Source organism: Hyperolius riggenbachi, chromosome 9 (genome assembly GCF_040937935.1).
Source record: "Hyperolius riggenbachi isolate aHypRig1 chromosome 9, aHypRig1.pri, whole genome shotgun sequence".
Taxonomy (NCBI): domain Eukaryota; kingdom Metazoa; phylum Chordata; class Amphibia; order Anura; family Hyperoliidae; genus Hyperolius; species Hyperolius riggenbachi.
In genome coordinates this window covers 253,223,816-253,244,855 of record NC_090654.1, presented here as the reverse complement: position 1 = coordinate 253,244,855, position 21,040 = coordinate 253,223,816, and the positions used below count along the sequence as shown (strand labels likewise).

At 44.1% G+C, this 21,040-nt stretch overlaps 1 protein-coding gene across 5 annotated transcripts in view; it reads right to left on the bottom strand.

Annotated features, from left to right (window-relative positions):
- MAPKBP1 (mitogen-activated protein kinase binding protein 1) overlaps positions 1-21,040 on the bottom strand; it is a 254,641-nt gene that overhangs the window by 72,989 nt on the left and 160,612 nt on the right. For all 5 annotated transcript variants that reach the window (XM_068254292.1, XM_068254295.1, XM_068254296.1 and 2 more), the window contains 4 exons: positions 13,624-13,794; positions 12,386-12,523; positions 7,532-7,714; positions 7,037-7,197 (listed from right to left, as the gene is read on the bottom strand). In XM_068254292.1, coding sequence (XP_068110393.1) covers positions 7,037-7,197; positions 7,532-7,714; positions 12,386-12,523; positions 13,624-13,794 — 653 coding nt within the window. The remainder of the gene's footprint in view (positions 1-7,036; positions 7,198-7,531; positions 7,715-12,385; positions 12,524-13,623; positions 13,795-21,040) is intronic.

The following is a 21,040-nucleotide window of genomic DNA, read 5'->3' as shown; positions in this document are numbered from 1 at the left end:
TAGCACTTTTCAGGCAATGTCTATGGGCAACTGACTGCATTCAGACCAAAGGGGGGCTGAATAATTATGCACACACCACTTTGCAGTGATTTGTAAAAAAAATGTTTGGAATCATGTAGGATTTTCGTTCCACTTCTCACATGTACACCACTTTGCATTGGTCTATGATGTGGAATTCCAATAAAATTGATTCAGGTTTGTGGCAGTAATATGACAAAATGTGGAAACCGTCAAGGGGGCCGAATACTTTTGCAAACCACTGTAAGAAGTTTCTTCCAGAATAAAATGAGCCATAAATTACTTTTCTCCTATGTAGCTGTAACTTAGGGTAGGTAGTAGAAATCTGACAGGTTTGAACTACCCCATGCCCTTATGGGGGAATCTCTGTGTGCTCGTTTTTTCAAAAGCACATCATGAATTCCAATTACTCTGTCTAACAGCCTAAATAGTGTGCAACAGGAAGGGGGAGGGGGGCATATTTACAAAGATCCTTTCCAGGGAGTGGTTTTGTTAAGAATAAATGACACACTGAAAATCCCCATGAAGAAGAGATGGACCAGTTTCTACGAACGGTGCAGCGACAGCCACATAGGAGAAAAATAATTTATAGCTCATTTTAATCTGGAAGAAACATACTTCTTAGTTCTATGTGTTTACATTTATTTTACATTTTTTTGCGATAGTGGTTCCTTAACCAACTGTAGTGATCACTGGCAGGCTGGTAGGGTCACATGACAATTACAAATTGTAAAATGTAAAATACATAGACAATGTACATTTTTAAAAGTATAATGCACTATAAATTACTTTTTGTCCCCCTATGTTGCTGTCACATACAGTGGGTAGTAAAAAAAAAAAAGCTAACAACTCTGACAGATTTTGGCCTAGTCCATCTGCTCATGGGGGATGGTCAGTATGACCTTTATTCTTTACAAAAGTACTCTCTGAAAAAGAGTTATACAAAGAGGTCAGCTAGCTTCCCTACGCACCTGGCAGCTAGACAGAGCAACTTCAGTTTAGTAAGTGCTTTTGTAAATAAAGAAAACCCTGAGAATTCCCCCATTAGGAGATGGCCTAGTCCAAAACATGACTGATCTGTCAGATGTTCACTATCTACAGTAAGTGACAATGACATAGGAAGAAAGTGATTTAAAGTGCATTTTACGGTTAGAGAAATGTGCATCGATACATACGTTATGTATTTTACATTTTTCATCACATAGACAAAACTAGCATGTTCTCCCCATGTTTACATCAGTGCCCTTGGGGCGCCCAGTTTCCCTTACAGCAGCGTGTTGTCTGGGTGTTCTGATTGAGAATATGTACAGGTTTACTCCTTTGTGCGCAGAGCTGTGGACACATAATAAAGCATATTCTGACAAGTCAAAGCTGTACACTGACATCACAGCAGCTGGCCCATTCTAGATCATTTATACACAAACACTTCCTCTATTCTTTCAAACAAAACTGCTGCCAAATGAAAGTGGACACAGAATACAGAACAATAAAATATTTATAGAGAGGTGTTCAATATTTCAGTACGCTCATTTGTAAAACCAACTGCTTCATTAGGTAAGGTACAGTCATTTTCTATGGGTTTGCTTCCAAACTGTAAACAAAGTTTTATAGAAATTTGTAAATAGGTTTTTGTTTAAATCAAACAAGTTATTACAGGCGTCAGCCTTGATACTTTGGTTGCAAAACCTGTCAAGATTTCTAATTTAAAAAAGATCCAACGTCTGAAGGAACTCAGGATTACAAAGCAGAAATGCTTTTGGGAATAGATAAACTAGGCCAGGGCTGTCCAACTGGCCACACCCACTTGCCTAGACCATTTTTTGTGTCAGGCCCCCTCCTCTGGCAGGCCCACCTTTTGTTTGCATTTAGCTCCGCCCCCAAGCCAGGACATTGATGCTCTGCCCCTTAGTGATGGGAATTCCGGCTCTTCTCAGAGAATCGGCTCTTCTGAATCGGCTCCCATTAAAGAGCCGGCTCTTACGGCTCTGAATCGGCTCGTCATTAAATATCACTAGACACCACTCAGAATCGGAGTAAAAGCCCTGCCCCCATCTCCATGACAACTCCAGACTGCTTCTCTGACTGAAGCAATCCCTCCTGCTGCCGCTGCTCTGCCCCGCCCCATACACTCCTACAAGCTGCAAGAGGAGGACTACATCTCCCGGTATGCCTCAGCGCCCTTTGTTACAGAGCAAAGCAGAGCTGTGTGGGGTGGCTGAAGCACCGGCTCTCCTCAAAATGGGAATCGGCTCTTAGAGCCGGCTCGTTCTCGAACGACCATCTGCCCCTTCCAGTTGAAAAATCTGGTGCTACACAAACCCCCTGCCTATGCAGTTGGACAGCACTGTACTAGGCAGTCCCTTATGGCACAAGTTGCTGAAGGAAAAGTCTCCGGAAAAAAAAAACCAGTATGGATTCTACACAGATACTAGTTCCATGAAAAGGATGGCAGGCAACTATTCAGCAGAAAGTTCACTGTGTATGATGCAACAACTAAGCAGGCCAATAAATTGTTCCTACCTGCATTGGCACCCTGAATTAGCATAATAATGGTGTCAGAATAGTATTTGACATTGGTGTGGCAAGTAATATTAATGTGCGAATTCAGATCCTAGTTTCCTCAATGCTCTACAAACATGAAGACTACACAGTGCAATACATCAGCTGCATTGGTGTAAAGCCATACACTGGTTTACAGAAGCCCTATCCAGCAATTGACATATCTGACCAGAAATTGGCAAGTAGCTATCAATCAAGTACCGCTCTATGCACTTTGCCCTGCTCAAGTATATTTGTATTATCAATTTCAACTACATTTTAACATAAGAATATGTGTAAGTCAGTATTTATTCAAAGAGGCTAATTAAAAAAAAAAATGATTTTAACCATACTTAAAGCAGACCTGAACTCAAAACTTCCTTTCTGCTCTAAAAGATATGCAGCAGCATAATAACCTTTTAAAGAAAAACATTTCTTGGTTATAGCTGATAGAAATACTAAAATCTATTTTCTGTGTGTCTACTTCCTGATTCACGGAAGCAGGCCTATTGTTAACACCCTGTGCTTTCAAATGTGCTGATCTGCCATCTCTGCCATGGCAGTCATGTGACATGGCGAGAGATCAGATCAAATAACTTGTTATTAGACACAAATGAGGGGGAATTAACGTGAACCGAGCACCATTTTTAGCACCCAGGGCATTTCAATAGCACATGAAAGTGCATTCCAACAATATGCCTCATTATTGAAATTTCTATTTTACCATTTTCCATTTTACCTTTTATTTTTTGCAAGAAAAATAAATGACCTCTGTCACAACTCAACTCCCCATCCATGCCCTCATAATTTCCCGCCTTGACTACTGCAATTCCCCTCCGTCTGGTCACCCTATGGACCCGAATTGTCCTGCTGCAGTCAGTCTTAAAAGCAGCAGACAGAGTTATCCACTCCTCCCATAGCTCCACCATGGCAGCTCCCCTCCGTGAATCCCTCCACTGGCTTCCTATCCAGTCCAGAATCAGATACAAGATGCGGTGTCTGGTTTACAAATCTGTCCACAAAACCTGCCCAACCTACATTTCTGATCTTACTCAGAGGTACACACCTAGCCGTTCACTTCGCTCCTCCAATGAACTTCGCCTGACTGCCCCCTGCATCACCCAATCCCATGCACGTCTCCAGGACTTCTCAAGAGCTGCTCCAACACTATGGAACTTGCTACCTCCCCCCCATTAAGATTTCCCCCTCCTTCAACATCTTCAAGAAGGCCCTCAAAAACCTCACCTTTCCACTCTGGCCTACCACCCCTCACTGGAGCTCTAAACCCGCAGCCCTACCTTTCGTGTCCCTACCTCTCCCTCTAGATTGTAAACCTTCGGGCAGGATCCTCCTTCTTATGTCTCCTACCTGTTCACACACCACCATTAACGTACACCCATCCTATGGATCTGAGTAAACTCAACTAGCCTAATCTCCATGCTTCCATCCAGTGATTGACTAAGCATTACTTTGTACTCATACTGTGCTGTGTGATCAGGTTTGTATGTATTCATGTATTGTCTTCTTGCTGTAGGTCACCCCTAAATACTGTCTCTAACCATGTCCAGCGCTGTGTAATATGTTGGCACTTTGAATGTAAAATATTGATTTATTGTATTTATAAAGTTTAGCTATTAAGTTTTATAAGCCTACTTCAACAGGCCTGCCCGTCCGTTCCTGGCCACAGAGATTTCAGGAAGCCAATTGTTTTATTGTAGTCATTGCCAAGAAGTAAACAATATCTTTTCAACAACAGAAAGGGGTGGTAACTAGGACAGTTTCTTCAAAGAGATTATCTAGATTGAATGTGTCAAGATAGCATCTCTGACTTCTGTAAATAAGGACTGTGAGAAGGGGAGGGGGAACACAGGAGCTTCTATGCCAGAAGAAATTCCAGTGAAAGAAAGAATGCTTAGCTCCCTTTAAACAGGCTAAACTTTCTAAATACATACAGAGTATATTTCTCTATGTTTTCCTTCTGTCCTGTGCAAGAGTTAAGGTCCACTTCAACTATAAGAGTACTTGTTCTTCAAACAAACCAAGTAAACCCTTCCCATCCACACTACCGAATGAAAAGATGCTGCATGCCTGCATGCTTGTTCAAGGGAACAGGATAGGATCAGTTTAGCCAAGCAACTGGTATTGCTTTAAAGGAAATAAATATGGCAGCCTCCATATCCCTCTCACTACAGTTGTCCTTTAATTTCCAGCTCTGCCTAGATACTCCCTGAATTAGTGCTAGAGATGGACGGCGGTTGGGGCCCTGGGAAAGATAGCCGGTTTGGCTCCTCCTACTTACCCCAACACTTCTCTTGTAAAATGAGGTGGTAGAGGCGGAGATTAGAGGAGGTGACATCTGGGCCCTAGGCACTTGCCTAGTGGATCAACCGGCTCTGATTAGTGCCGAGATCCTACCTGTCCACACTGCAGCCCTGATCCCAACACCTGAGGAGGGGGATGTTAACATCCTGTGTTCACAAATTACCTGCTCTGTCGAGGCAGCCAGCTGACACAGCTGATGGATCAAATACACTTTTTATTAGTCACAGATCTATAAATACATAAAGGGTGCATTTCTCTATGTCTTTCTTTTGTCCTGTGCAAGAGTTCAGGTCCACTTTAAAAGAAATACATATTTTTTTTGGTTTGCTCCCCCCCCCCCCCCCTTTCTTTTATTAAGGTCAGCACTAAAAAATAGGCTTGATTTGATTTTTTTAAAGTATAGGGCCAAGTTTAGTTCCCAGATGAGTGACCTTTCCTACACATGAGATCTGCAGTCTGCAGACATTATACACTGGAGGAGGAAAGGCATCTTCCTCGGTGGATAATCTTTCACGCCAGTTACACGTCTGCTGGAACACGGAGCAGCAAAAATACAGAGGTCAACTGAAATATATTAAACAGCACAGGCCCGGTGAAAGGAACACAAGAGCTATTGAAAGCCAAACCACACAGCTGTGGGCTGGGGGTCAGGAGAGAAGAATCCCACATGCCAAGCTCTGGATCAATAGAAGGACTGTTTATCTTGAGAAAACTACAGTAGGGAAGTCTGGCCTGAATGCCATTCACTGGATGTGAGTTTGGAAAGGCGGCAGATGCATTTGTAACCTATGTAAATGAATAACGTGCTCAGGAATGATGTGGAGGGAATAACTTGACTGCAAGGCAATGCTAATGATGTTCCTGCAAAGCTAGACTATAGAACGAGCATCAAACCCATACAGGCTCCCAAGTGCCAATTCTCAGAGAGTTCATGCACTTTATGGCATACTTTAGCAGGTCTTGAAACATTGGCCCTGAATGACAATGTAATATACCTGCATCATTGTTTTTGGCCCACTATAACGGGATGTCGTCTCCAGTGTACAAAGTATACTGACCATAAACTAGCTGCAGTGCATGCCAATATGCGTCTGTGCGGCTGAACCCAGCTGCTTCTGCCCAATCTGTTTTAAATCTATGTTCTTTTCAGCCTTATGAATATGACCAGCCCTTAGAATATATGGAATTGGGTTCATAAACAAGCTTCTGTGGCCTGTGGGCTCCTCTACATTATTGTCCCAAAAAAATAAAAAAAAATTCTATAAAAAAAAACAAACAAAAAAAACAACCATGAAACACAAAATAATCTAATACAACTCTGGCTGGCCTTACTCATATGTCGTCATTCATAGTACCCTAGTTTTAATTATCCCTCTAGACCCCTGATCACTCCTGTCCAGACTGTCATCAGTGTTATATGACATATTGAGTACAGAATAGGCAACAGTCCTTTTTGCCTCCAATCTACAACAGGGAAAGGATAAGTGGTGTGTGCACCTCCCAGAAGACATGGCGGGCCGGTGTCTGAGGACACAATGGACTCCCAAAACACATTGTAATGCTGGACAGATGGCCCTACGTCCCCCCATTAGGGGTTCCCCCTCCTTTAACATCTTCAAGAAGGCCCTCAAAATTCACTTTTCCACTTTGGCCTACCCCCCTCACTAGTGCTCTAAACCCGCAACTGAACTCTGGTCCCCTACCTTTCCTGTCCTTACCTCTTCCTCTAGATTGTAAGCCTCCGGGCAGGGTGCTCCTCCTCTTGTGTCCTACCAGATCACGCACCACCATTACCGTACACCAATTCTATGGATTTGCGTGAACTCAACTTGCCTAATCTCCATGCTCCCATCCAGTGACTGACTTATTACGTTGTACTCCTACTGTGCTGCGTAATCGGATTTTTCTTGTATTCCTGTATTGTCTTATTTCTGTAGGTCTGCCCTAAATATTGTCTTTAGCCGTAACTAATGTTCAGCATTGCGTAATATGTCGGTGCTTTATAAATACAATAATATATTTTCACTGGAGCTTCAGTAGAAAATTAGAGCGTATGATGGGAAGCTATGGGGGAGGAAAGTGATGGTGAGGAGTGGACCAGGAATGACATAAACCAAGACTTGAAATGTTCCAGGGGTGTGTTTTCATTGGTGCTCACCTGGCTTCGGTGACGGTAGCAATGTCCACTCCCAGACAGTGCGGCTTTGGCATGGTGCTTATAAAGTGCAAGTTGCTGGGGTTGAAGATGCGCACTGTGCCATCTGCACATCCACAGAAAATATAGTCCTGATTCACAAGGATGCAGCTGGCTATGGTGGTCTGTGGGGGAAAGAGGCCGTCATTACATTGTAAAGTAGGAAAATTCCATAAAAAAGGAATAGGTTACGAAAAGAAAAAAAAAATAAGTGCATCAGATAACATATACTATATGATCGGGTGGACAGGTTGCCGGCACTGATTTTCCGCCACAGAATTATCGGATGATATGGTTGACCAGGCTGCAAAATCGCTAGATGTATGGTCACATTTAGCTCTGACAGATCTCTTCACACCTGCTTTCATGTAATATTGCAATTAGTGATAAGAAAATCGCATTGCTTTTACCCAACACACCACTGAATCCCATATTTCTTTCTCTGCTGTCTCCACTCACCCTGAGCTCCACCCATTTGTCCAGCAGTCGTCGATCATTGAACTCGCACAGGAGGCCGGAAGACGTGATGCAGAAGGTGCTGCTTGCTTTCTTGCCTTTTCCGCAAGCGACATCTGTGAAGAAATTGTTCCTGAGCTCACTCAACAAGGCAGAGCGCCCCATCAGTGGAATGGTGGAGTTCACCTGAAGAAACAAAGCGACAGGGCTCACGTGAGATTCTCAGAAGCAAGCGTAGAGTGTTGCAGGCACAGGTAAAAACGGTTCTTACATATGTGTCGGCACTCGGTGGAGGGGCTTTTGTCAACACATTGCCCTTTTCCAGGTCAGGCCCAACATTTGGGGAGCCATTTAGCATGGCTTCAACACCTTTAGGTCAAAGTTTTACCAACCGGCTGCATGCTTTGCCCCTGCACCATGAAATTGAAATATTATGTGGACCCATTTGGACTAGTCTCTAGGGGTGCGGTCTGACGGATCTAGTGCGGCATGGCATCAGGCTAGCTGTACCATTCTGTGCCATGTGATATTGTAAATATGCTGGCACGCATGCAATGCAGGCGGAGTATGTGAGCGGGGGCCGGCCAAAGCCCCCTGCTGACATCAGATCGTCTCCTCGCTCTAGTACGAGGAGGTAGAGACCCTATCAGATCCCTGCCGTAAAGCACTCTAACATTCACTAATAACCCCACACACCGGAAAGTGTGTGTGCGCGCGTGAAAAATTGGATTGGAAAGCTTTAAAACAGCTAGTTGGAACCTTGAACTCTAGCACACTTTGTGCACTACAGACTGTAATTGCTTTAGGCTGCAATCTTGTCAGAGAGATTCAGTCCACACCCACACAGTCTAAATCCAACTCCTTGAACTCAGCTGCATGGTCTTGCGATCAAAAATTTTAGTGCTGTGAATGAATAAGCCTTGAGGTGGCATTTTTAGATCTGTGCCTAGAGAGGGGCTTAGGACCACTATCATAAAAATTTGTAAAATTTAAAATACATGTGTACACACACTTACAGTAAATTTCTCCTCGATACAAGTCTGGGGATATTTACACACAGACTTTCATATTTGCCCAGCGTTCCCCTTAACATTTGCTGCTGCTCTATACAGTGATTTGTGCCATTTCTGCTGGCGAAGCAATCAGCTGCCGCTCCCGCTAACGTGATCTCTATTCAGGAAAGCAGCTGCGTGTCGGATAATCTCAGCCACAACTGCTGCTTCACCCAAAACACCCGCAGTTATGTGGAAACCCCAGATAGCCTCAGTTCTACAGATCCATCTGTAAATGATAATTGCACTCTCTCTTTATGAAAGCTATTCGTATGTTAGGTTTCACAATGGTGATGTTGTTAGAATGGTCGTGAGGAAAGTAAACATTTTTTTGGCAGCGTAAATCCGAAGCAATTAATGCAGCGTGCTAATTACTGTCAATAGCCAATCAGAATATATCAGCCGTACAAGTAATTACAAATTTACTAGTATAACGTTGGGGACAAAGGAAACATTACACGGCCGTCTTTAGCATTGCCAGCTGTACTGCCCTCATTGTACTCCTCACAAAGGTTCATCAAGAGCTGCCACGCCTCTCATGTCGCACTCTAATGTATGGTGAGGAAGTCATTTCATGTGTGTCCCCTGTGCCGCCACAAGAGATCACACCCTCAGAGTTTCCTACACGGCTGGCATGATTCAGCTGGCAGGAGGAAAACCATGAGATCACACGTTTCCTGCGCCAGCTTACAGGGCACTGCTACAAACACAGAACGGGAAGAACAAAAAAAAACCGCAATATGGACCCAATTTACTAAGAGCTGGAGAATAATATAAATCCCACACGAGCCGATGCGGTGTCTGATTCTGCTGCCCTAAAATTTACGCTGCCCTGCATGTGCAGTACTATCCTGTGCTGACATTTCCTATTCTAATATGCTGTAGGCAATATCTCCACAGCCACACCTTATTATTATTATTTAGTATTTGTCCAGCACCAACATCTTCTGCAGCGCTGTACAGAGTATATACAGTATAGTCTTGTCACTTAAAGTGACCCAGAAACGAAGCACCCTCATGTATTTTACTATATATATATCAGTGGGAACATTAGAGAAAACACTTACACTGTTCTGTTTCATTCTTCACCGTTAAGCTTGCTTGTTATCAGCCCTGATAAAATCCCAGACTGAGCATTCAGTCTGGCTGTGCTATAATGACTCAGCTATAATGATTCCTGAGCAGAGCCAGAAGGGGGCTAGAAAAGGCATGAGAGAACACAGACTGAGCTATTAATATTTCTGAGCAAAGCCTGACTGAATGCTCAGTCTGGGATTTTATCAGGGCTGATAACAAGCAGGCTGAGCAGTGAAGAATGAAACAGAGAGCAGGGTAGGTGTTTTCTCTAATGTTCCCACTGATATATATGGTAAAATACATGAGGGTACTTTGTCTCTGGTTCACTTTAACTGTCCCTCAGGGGCTCACAATCAAATACCTACCATAGTTGTATAGTCGTCTATGTGTGTATTGTGTAGTGTATGCATCGTAGTCTAGAGGAAATTTCTAGGAGGAAGCCAATTAACTTATCTCTGTATGTTTTCCTACACTCTCCAAATTTTGAGGGTATGGGGAGGTCCCTCCAAACCACATCGGTGCCACACTGCAGTTCCCCAGTCCTGCTGGTTTACAAGGTAGGCTTGTATCTTGGGAAACAGTGGGGTTTGGGGGCTGCAGAGATACTTTAGGGGGTCCCCTCCATACCATCAAATTTGGGGAGTGTACAAGGTGTGGCTGTGGAGGTATTTGGGGTGATTATTTAAAAGTTTCCACTGAGCATGCAGCTCTTGGGTACCATGATCAGACACCGCACTCTTGGGTACCACGATCAGACACAGCACTCTTGGGTACCACAATCAGACACAGCACTCTTGGGTACCACGATCAGACACAGTACTCTTGGGTACCACAATCAGACACCGTACACTTGGGTACCACAATCAGACACAGTACTCTTGGGTACCACGATCAGACACAGTACTCTTGGGTACCACAATCAGACACCGTACACTTGGGTACCACGATCAGACACAGTACTCTTGGGTACCACGATCAGACACCGTACTCTTGGGTACCACAATCAGACACCGTACACTTGGGTACCACAATCAGACACAGTACTCTTGGGTACCACGATCAGACACAGTACTCTTGGGTACCACAATCAGACACCGTACACTTGGGTACCACGATCAGACACAGCACTCTTGGGTACCACAATCAGACACAGCACTCTTGGGTACCACGATCAGACACAGTACTCTTGGGTACCACAATCAGACACCGTACACTTGGGTACCACAATCAGACACAGCACTCTTGGGTACCACGATCAGACACAGTACTCTTGGGTACCACGATCAGACACAGTACTCTTGGGTACCACAATCAGACACCGTACTCTTGGGTACCACAATCAGACACCGTACACTTGGGTACCACAATCAGACACAGTACTCTTGGGTACCACGATCAGACACAGTACTCTTGGGTACCACAATCAGACACCGTACACTTGGGTACCACGATCAGACACAGCACTCTTGGGTACCACAATCAGACACAGCACTCTTGGGTACCACGATCAGACACAGTACTCTTGGGTACCACAATCAGACACCGTACACTTGGGTACCACAATCAGACACAGCACTCTTGGGTACCACGATCAGACACAGTACTCTTGGGTACCACAATCAGACACCGTACACTTGGGTACCACGATCAGACACCGTACTCTTGGGTACCACGATCAGACACCGTACTCTTGGGTACCACAATCAGACACCGTACACTTGGGTACCACAATCAGACACAGTACTCTTGGGTACCACGATCAGACACAGCACTCTTGGGTACCACGATCAGACACCGTACTCTTGGGTACCATGATCAGACACCGCACTCTTGGGTACCACGATCAGACACCGCACTCTTGGGTACCACGATCAGACACCGTACTCTTGGGTACCACGATCAGACACCGTATTCTTGGGTACCACGATCAGACACCGTACTCTTGGGTACCACGATCAGACACCGTACTCTTGGGTACCACGATCAGACACAGTACTCTTGGGTACCACGATCAGACACCGTATTCTTGGGTACCACGATCAGACACCGTACTCTTGGGTACCACGATCAGACACAGTACTCTTGGGTACCACGATCAGACACAGTACTCTTGGGTACCACGATCAGACACCGTACTCTTGGGTACCACGATCAGACACAGTACTCTTGGGTACCACGATCAGACACCGTATTCTTGGGTACCACGATCAGACACCGTACTCTTGGGTACCACGATCAGACACAGTACTCTTGGGTACCACGATCAGACACAGTACTCTTGGGTACCACGATCAGACACAGTACTCTTGGGTACCACGATCAGACACAGCACCGGCTAACCTGGCCCGGATGTTTTAAAGGGAACCTGAAATGAGGGGCATATTTATTTCCTTTTAAACAAAACCGATGCCTGGCAGTCCAGTTGATCTTTCTGGCACCAGTAGTGCCTGAATCACACCAGAATCAATTATGTGGCCAATCCAGTCAGACTTCAGTCAGAATCATCTGATCTGCGGCTAAAAGTAGAATGCTGGGAATACACTGAGTTTTTTGGAAGATAGATGGCTCAATAGATCATTTCTTACAGGTCCGATCTGCTTTCAATCATTTTTCTGATCGCTCTTGTCAAAGAAGTGAATTGAAATCGATCGGAAAAATGATCAGAAAATTGATTGCCCACTAATCTTCCAAAAAACCCTCAGCGCGTATTCCCAACCATCAGACTCACCTTTGATGATTTTGCCTCATCCAGGTACCAGAACTTGACATGCCTGTTCCCAGCGGTGACAAAGTAGCTGCTGTCTTCTGAGAAGGAAACGGCCGTTACTTTGCTGGAGACCTTGTTTGCTGCCACCACCACGTTTTTCTGGAATAGAAAAGCCATACATTAAAAAAAAAAAAAACCTCATTCAAACATACAGAATTCCTGGAATTGGGAATAAAGGCATACCGAGGTAAAAAGGAACGGATGAGATAAACAATTGTATCTATTCTCCTACGCCTAAAAAATGACTTTTTTTTAGATATCCCAGAGTTTTGTTTTATGCTTAAATCGACCATAATTTCTAAGTTTTTAATGTTTCCTGGTCTCTGGCTCAGTGTCACAGTTATGGAAGTAGGCCAGAGTTAAAATATATGGGCTATTGATTTTTTGTTTATCTATTCCCTGCTCTCAGAAGTTGTTCTCTGCAAGGAAAGCATTTTATGGCTTTAATTCCTTACCAGTGAGGGATAAAGCGGTATAAAACCCTGACATAATATTCAATAAAAACATGTTTTCCTACTTTTTATATGCCATACGGTTATCATATTTGCTTTTGTGCATTTTATTTAATAACTGCTTTACTCATGTTCTAACAAGCAGAAATGCTTTCTAAATTGTCTGACTTTGTTCAGGGTACCAGGAGTGTCAGAGAAGTGTTTATTTACATTCACCTGATACAATTAAACGCAAGATAACATTATCTACAAATTCTGATGCGTCCAGCTTTGCTAGCAGGGAAGCTTTGAAGTCCTGTGTGTAACCCTTTGAATGCTGTTCTAGTAAAAAAAAAAATGCTGGTTGTATAGAATATGCTGTAAATAATCCATTAGAGCAATGAGGAAATGTTGGTTCTCATTCTGCTTTAATCTATAATCCGACTAGGTCCAGACTGTAGAGAAACTGTCACTTGCATTCCTGAATGTTAACTCTTTCAGACAAAGAACAAAGAAGAAAAAGAATTTAAAAAAAAGGAACAGTGTAGTTATTTGTAGCACTGCACATGTCTATCTCATTATGTCACCTCAGTATTCCTTTAAGGAGGCAGAGGAAAAATCTGGTGGTTTATGGGTCACAAATGGAATCCATGGATACTACCGATTGTCTCAGGGAAAACAGGGCTACCAAGGAGCACATCATGGAAACAACATCTTCTGCTTTGAGAAGATGTAGGGAACTTGTAAAGGACCCCCTTTCAGACTCACCTTCCATGACCACACGTTGACGATCATGTCATGCTGGTACCCCACTGACACGATGTACTTGGAGCTGGGAGAGAAAGCCACGCAAGCCACACCGTATTTGTGTTCCTGGAGCTCTGCTACCTGCGTCCTCTCAGCCACATCCCACACCCGCACCGCCGGCATGTGACCGCTCTGCAAACAACAAGGAAAATGGCTCATACACACAGATATATTGATAGGTCTGTTTAGAAATCTTAAAGTGGACCGATCTTCTCTAAAAGATACACAGCATAATAACCTTTAAAGGACAACTGAAGAGAGAGGTATATGGAGACTGCCATGTTTATTTCCTTTTAAGCAATACCAGTTGCCTGGCAGCCCTGCTGATCCTCTGCCTCTAATACTATTAGTCATAGCCCGTGAACAAGCATGCAGCAGTTCAGGTGTTTCAGACTTTAAAGTCAGATCTGACAAGACTAGCTGCATGCTTGTTTCTGGTGTTATTAAGATACTACTGCAGAGAAATAGACCAGCAGGGCTGCCAGGCAACTGGTATTGATTAAAAGGAAATAAATATGGCAGCCTCCGTATACCTCTTACTTCAGTTCCCCTTTAAACAAAAAAAAAACAAACAAACAACTTTTGTTACAGCTGATACAAATCCTAAAATAAATCCGCAGTTTCTATTTCCTGATTCATGGAAGCAGACATATTGTTTACAGCCTGTGCTTTCTAATGGGCTTATCTGCTATAGGCAGTCATGTGATACAGGAGAGGGATAAAATTCCAACTAGTGATTATACACAAATGGGGAATTAGACAGCTAGACAGCCTAAACTCTCTAAATACATACAGTGTGCATTTCTCTAGGTTTTCCATCTGTCCTGTGCAAAAGTTCGGGTCCACTTTAAACAATAACTTCCAACACATAAGAACAGTGGAAGAAAACTCAACAATGAAAGCTATGGAATATTCCTATACATTTTGACTAAGGGCTCGTTTCCATGAAATGCAGAGCCAGGCGGCTCTGCATTGCGCATCACTACCGGGAGGCGGAGCTTGCGATCCCATTCATTATACAGAATGGGATCGCGGGCAAAATCCCCCAGAAATGCAGGCAACCATGTGCTGCGATTCAAAAGTGAATTGAATCGCATGAATGGAAAGAGCAGACAGCGCAGTCCCTGCGATCGCGTTCCATAAGCGCGCTAGATGGAAATGAGCCCTAAGGGCTGGTAAACACCATGCAATTTTCCCATCACATTGACGGAAAATTTCCCATCATTTGATCATTTCCAGAATGACCAATATGCTTCCGATTGAGAAAGTAATCTATTTTAAGATCAGTATTGCACAAAATCAATCGCTTTTTCAAACCGGAAATGCTGTAAATTATTGAATGATGGGAAACTTGCTGTCGATCTAACAGGAAAATTGCATGGTGTGTACCAGGCACAAGAAAATGATAAAACAGAAAAGGATTTCAGAAGAGTCCCAGGAAAAGCAGATTTCTGTTTGTCTAAATCAGCAATTTATACTATTTAGAGATACAAATACAATGTATAACACTTCTGATAAAGGGTGCGGCCACACATTCAGTTTTGATTGGCCAATTTTACCATTTCTATTTAGCACGAGAGCTACATGGAAGAGCTACCTATGAACGATTACAAATACATTTCCTCAGAGCACATTCTGTGTCAGAAAACTCACTTCAGAAGGGCTGATCTGTGAAAACTTTAGAGAACATACAAGCGGACATAAGCTCTTGCTCCACCAGCAACCAATCACATTTCATCTTTCAGAGGGCTTGGCTTCTATGGCCAGCATGCACACGCTGTGTCCTTTTTTGTTGGCTCCACTTTTTATGAGTTTGCCCGCTTCCGATCAGCTTCAGAACACAGAGTCCCTGTATGTGAACGTCTGACATTATTTTAGGGAGGAAAAACTGAATACAGAGATGGAGGCAGGAAGCAGAGAGGGCCCTCTGTAATTTGTGGACAGCCACTGCAAGCGCAGAGTCTGTGTAGGTTCCATTTAATGTTAGGTAATAGAACTTGTGAATTTTTAGGAGATTTGGTGGTTTCTCAATGAGATTTTAGATTAGAACACAACATCTGGGCCTGAGCTATATATAGAGGGACTCCTGCAGAAACCGGGCAATCACCAGATGAAAATACAAATCTCCGCCAACATCTGTGCTTCCTAGCTATGCAGATCAGATGAGTCAGGGAATAATGCTGTGATTTGGTAACATTACTAGACTAATTGTTACCTCATCTTACCCCCCAAAACCATCCCGTTTCTCAAGGGTGTGACTGCTAGTCTAAAACTTAAAGCAAACCTGCAGCAAAAATAAACGTATGAGATAATGAAATATATGTGTAGTACAGCCAACAGAACATTAGTAGCAAAGAAGAGAGTCTCCTATTGTTTTCCAGTACAGGAATAGTTAAAAAAAAAAAACTTCAGTTATCTATGCAGAAGTGCTTCTCTGAGCTTTCCAACCCACTGCAGTCTTGTTCTCTGAAGCACTTGAATGGACTATAATGAGGGCTCATTCACACTGGGGGCGTTTGAGATTTTGTAAGCACTGGCGATTTTCAAAATCGCTCTGAAAGCGCTTGTGCAATGATTCTCTATGACAAAGTTCACATCTGAGCGGGTCGTTTCCGATCCGCTCAGATAAGCGGTGCATAGACCATTTTTGAGGCGATTCCACCTTAATGGGAAGGAATATTAAAAAACGCTCACAAAAATCGCCTTTTGCAGAGATTGCATGAGCGTTTTTAATAATAAATACAATATATTTACGCTTTTCCAGATCAAAGAGTTGTCAGTCAGAAAGTAAAAAAACGCAATCGCCCGGCAAAAGCGCTAAGAAAAGCACTTAACAAAACCGTCCAATGCACAGAAACTGGGGAAAAAAAAAGGCATAAAAAAACTCCCAACGCGAGCGGAACACAATGTGAACAAGGCCTGAGTGATAACTTGAGATAATGTAGGATCTAATGAATTGTATATATAGTACAGATAGGAATAGCACATTAGTAGCAAACAAAAGTCTCATATTTTAATTATATACCGGTAGCTTTTTTTTTTTTTTTTTTTTTTTTTTTTTTAAATATAACATTGAATCATACTGTCACAGTTGCAGTTTTAAAAGCAAACAGTCTTTTAAGCTATAAAAGAAATAATCTCCCTTTGAACTCTGCAGTAAAACCTTTTTTCCGGTTCAGGTTTGCTTTAGGGGGTTGTAGCTTCCAAAAATAAAAAAAAAAAAGTGCCAAATATATATATGTAACTCCCTTCTTTTTCCAAAATAGGTCCCTATATGTTCCAATTTCTTTTTCTTTTTACATGGTCTGGGTGTCTTTGCCTAACTGCAGGAACTGTTTAGTGCCAGTGGGAATTTTTTTTTTCTTAGCTACGGTATCAAGCATATCAAAGCATGCAGTTAACAGAAAGCTTCCCATTTTGGATAAGATAAGGGCACTATAACCAGAAGAAGGCATTTGAATCCCCCTAACCCTTTGAAGAGTTTACACAGTGATGCAAGTCTGTTATCGAGGTGATTTTTGCTGGGGGAGTAGGGAGGAGGGAAAATGAACACTGAGCTGAGTTGAAAAGATAAAAGCAGAAGTGATATCACTTTTGACATCACAAAGAAACCATAAAGATGGAAAACTAGTAGAAATATTTTCTTTCCCATTGGATATTTTTTTATGTTCTTTTAATATGGAGTTTCATCCCACTTTCACTGCAAGAGAGTTGGAGAGAGAGTGCTAGTCTGTGGAGCTGAGGCCTGTTTTCCTAATGACACCAATGAGACTATCTATTTCAGTCACGCCACTGTGTCCCTGCATGACTTTGCTGCTCACACTGCTGTCCAGACACAGACTCAAGTGCCTTTGTTCTGGAAGCACTGACCCGCATACACACACTGGGAAAGCCTGAGAATACTGCGAGTGTGGAGAAGACCGCAAGGTTGTGAGAACATCGGACAATACTTGGCTCCTTCAATCCAATGCGCACTGAACCGCTTTACTACACAAAGTAGGTTTCAGGTTTAGCATCAATTAATTCATACAAGACTTCCAGATTTATAACTTCGTTCAAAAGGTATCCATGCAACATGCGCTATGGACTGTGAAAAACTAGCCGAGGTTTGTTAAATGCGTTTCAGTTTCTTCATCTTCTTCCAGCTAATACCACAACAAATGTTTACATTAAAGTGAACCTCCAGACTACAAATCGACTCAGCAGCACTGAAAAGGCTTGGTGTTTCTTTAACAGTTTCACAGCATCAGAACTTTGTTTCTCTTATACGAGCCTCATTTTTAGCTGCACAGAAGAAAACTGCCCGGGCATTTTTTCCCTGATGCTGTGCAAAGCATGATGGGATTTCTCTCGTTCTGCTGTTTTGGTGCACATTTTTTTTTCTTACATTTTGAATTTGACATTTGAAGCCTAGCGTGTGCAGCTGGGAGGCGTAATCAGTACACAGGACAGTTGGAACTGTGTCTCCTGCTCCCTGTCACCTCCTTTCAACCAAAAAGATGACTGCCCCCATGACAAAGATGGCAGCCCCCATGAATCACAAACATTTGCCTGTTATTTTAAAACAGGGCGAGTAAGAGATTATATTACCTATCTATTCTAACTAACATAACTAATGTAACTTAATGACAGTATATTTGTTTAGGCTGAAGTTCCCCTTTAAAGAGGCACTGTAGTGACATATAGTTGAATGAAGTAATTTATTCAGGATACCGGCTTTTACGGTAATTTTCCTGGTTTCAGGATTAGAAACACTTCCTATATTTTTTGCCACTGTATATCGAATGAACCCCCACCCTCACAGTGATGTTCAGCCCAGGCTGATTAGCGCCGGCAGGGACGAGCGGGAATCGATCCGCGCGGACGAGCGGGGATGCCAGCGGCTCGATCCGGCGCATAATTGCATCCAGAAACGTGCAGTGTATGCCCGGCATAACACATAGATGATGTAAATGACTAATATTTTTTACTAGTAGCACCATCCCGCACCATAACACGTACTGCACTGTGGTGCCAGTTTCTCAAAATGCCCCAATTTGGAGATGAAGGCCCTAATTGTATCCATAGGTTTTGAGCATGTGCATTAGCAGAAGAATCTTGGCCTCATGTGGACACGTCAGCAGAATTACAGAGTGCCAAACATGACACAGGAGTACATATTTGTGGGAAATAACATCACATAGGTGAAGAAATATCAATGAACTCCGTTCAGTACTTTGTTGCATGATGTAGAAAAAACCAACAAGTGTGGAAGGATGTAGAGCAGCCAATTCATTAGAGATTTATGCTGGGTACACACGGTACGATTTTCCATGCACTTTCCCGACCCGGCCGTTTTTTCCGCTGGATTCTGTACTCGATTCTGCGCTCGATTCTCTTATCTTCGCTCGTTTTTCTTATCTTTTTTTCATTCACTTCTATGAGAAATCGAGTGCAGGATCGAGTGGAAGTAATATCGGACGAGGGATTTTATCAATCGGATCCATCTATCGCATGGAAAATCGTACCGTGTGTACCCAGCATAAGTTTCAACTACAATGATTAAAGCTGCAATACCCTTAAATAAGACTGCATCTAAAAACAAAGTCTGCCCACCGACGTTATGGAGGTCAATATATTGTTGACCTGATGAGTCTGATTGGACGAAACGCGTAGGGAAGAGCTACGTCCCTGATGAGTCTGATTAGACGAAACGCGCAGGGTGGAGCTACGTCCAAGAGCCTCTGACGTCACTGCCTGCAGAGAAAATATCTGTGAATACAAACTATCAGGTACAGCGTGAAGCAGTACTGGGCGGAGAGAGCGAGAGAGGGAGGGAGATACGGGACGCCGTGCTTTCCTATCCAGATGCCAGGACAGACCCCGCTGCTAAAGTATATGTGATGTGCATATTAAATTCAACAGACGTGAGTGTGCAATCATTGCGTGGGAGATTTATGATTATTCATGCAGTGTTATGCTATGATGGATCTATATGTTTTTATTTATTTTTATGGTATGGAGCTTTTGCCTTGAATATTAAAGTTGAAGAGTCCAAGTGCCAGTGGGGTGTTTTACGTCAAACGTTAGATCCACCTGTTGTGTCCGGTGAGCGCAATCTGTATTGGGGAGTGGATGCATGAGTGCTGCACAATTCACTATCACCAGGGTGCCTGTGAAGTTCTGTAACGGAGTTACGCTATATGCATTATATTTTGTGTTTTATAGGACATTGTGGTGTGCGCAGCTCAGCAACTTACATCAATATATTGTTCATGACTTAAGCCCCATTGTGATGTGGTTAAGCCAGGAAAAACAGCAATATTAGATATATTACTTGCTTTCCAATTTGAAATAGTCATTAAAATATACCGGAAATGACAACTATCACAAGTAACCCTGAGGACCAGGGGTATAACACTATCCCCCTGTGGGGGCTGGGAGCTTGCTCCTCCTCTCTCTGCTGAGGGGGCTTGCAGCTCCTCTCTCTCTGCTGAGGGGGTTTGCAGCTCCTCTCTCTCTGCTGAGGGGGTTTGCAGCTCCTCTCTCTCTCTCTCTGCTGAAGGGGCTTGCTCCTCCTCTCTCTCTGCTGAAGGGGCTTGCTCCTCCTCTCTCTCTGCTGAGGGGGCTTGCTCCTCCTCTCTCGCTGCTGAGGGGGGCTTGCTCCTCCTCTCTCGCTGCTGAGGGGGGCTTGCTCCTCCTCTCTCGCTGCTGAGGGGGGCTTGCTCCTCCTCTCTCGCTGCTGAGGGGGGCTTGCTCCTCCTCTCTCGCTGCTGAGGGGGGCTTGCTCCTCCTCTCTCTCTGCTGAGGGGGGCTTGCTCCTCCTCTCCCTCTCTGCTGAGGGGGCTTGCTCCTCCTCTCCCTCTCTGCTGAGGGGGCTTGCTCCTCCTCTCCCTCTCTGCTGAGGGGGCTTGCTCCTCCTCTCCCTCTCTGCTGAGGGGGCTTGCTCCTCCTCTCCCTCTCTGCTGAGGGGGCTTGCTCCTCCTCTCCCTCTCTGCTGAGGGGGCTTGCTCCTCCTCTCCCTCTCTGCTGAGGGGGCTTGCTCCTCCTCTCCCTCTCTGCTGAGGGGGCTTGCTCCTCCTCTCCCTCTCTGCTGAGGGGGCTTGCTCCTCCTCTCCCTCTCTGCTGAGGGGGCTTGCTCCTCCTCTCCCTCTCTGCTGAGGGGGCTTGCTCCTCCTCTCCCTCTCTGCTGAGGGGGCTTGCTCCTCCTCTCCCTCTCTGCTGAGGGGGCTTGCTCCTCCTCTCCCTCTCTGCTGAGGGGGCTTGCTCCTCCTCTCCCTCTCTGCTGAGGGGGCTTGCTCCTCCTCTCCCTCTCTGCTGAGGGGGCTTGCTCCTCCTCTCCCTCTCTGCTGAGGGGGCTTGCTCCTCCTCTCCCTCTCTGCTGAGGGGGCTTGCTCCT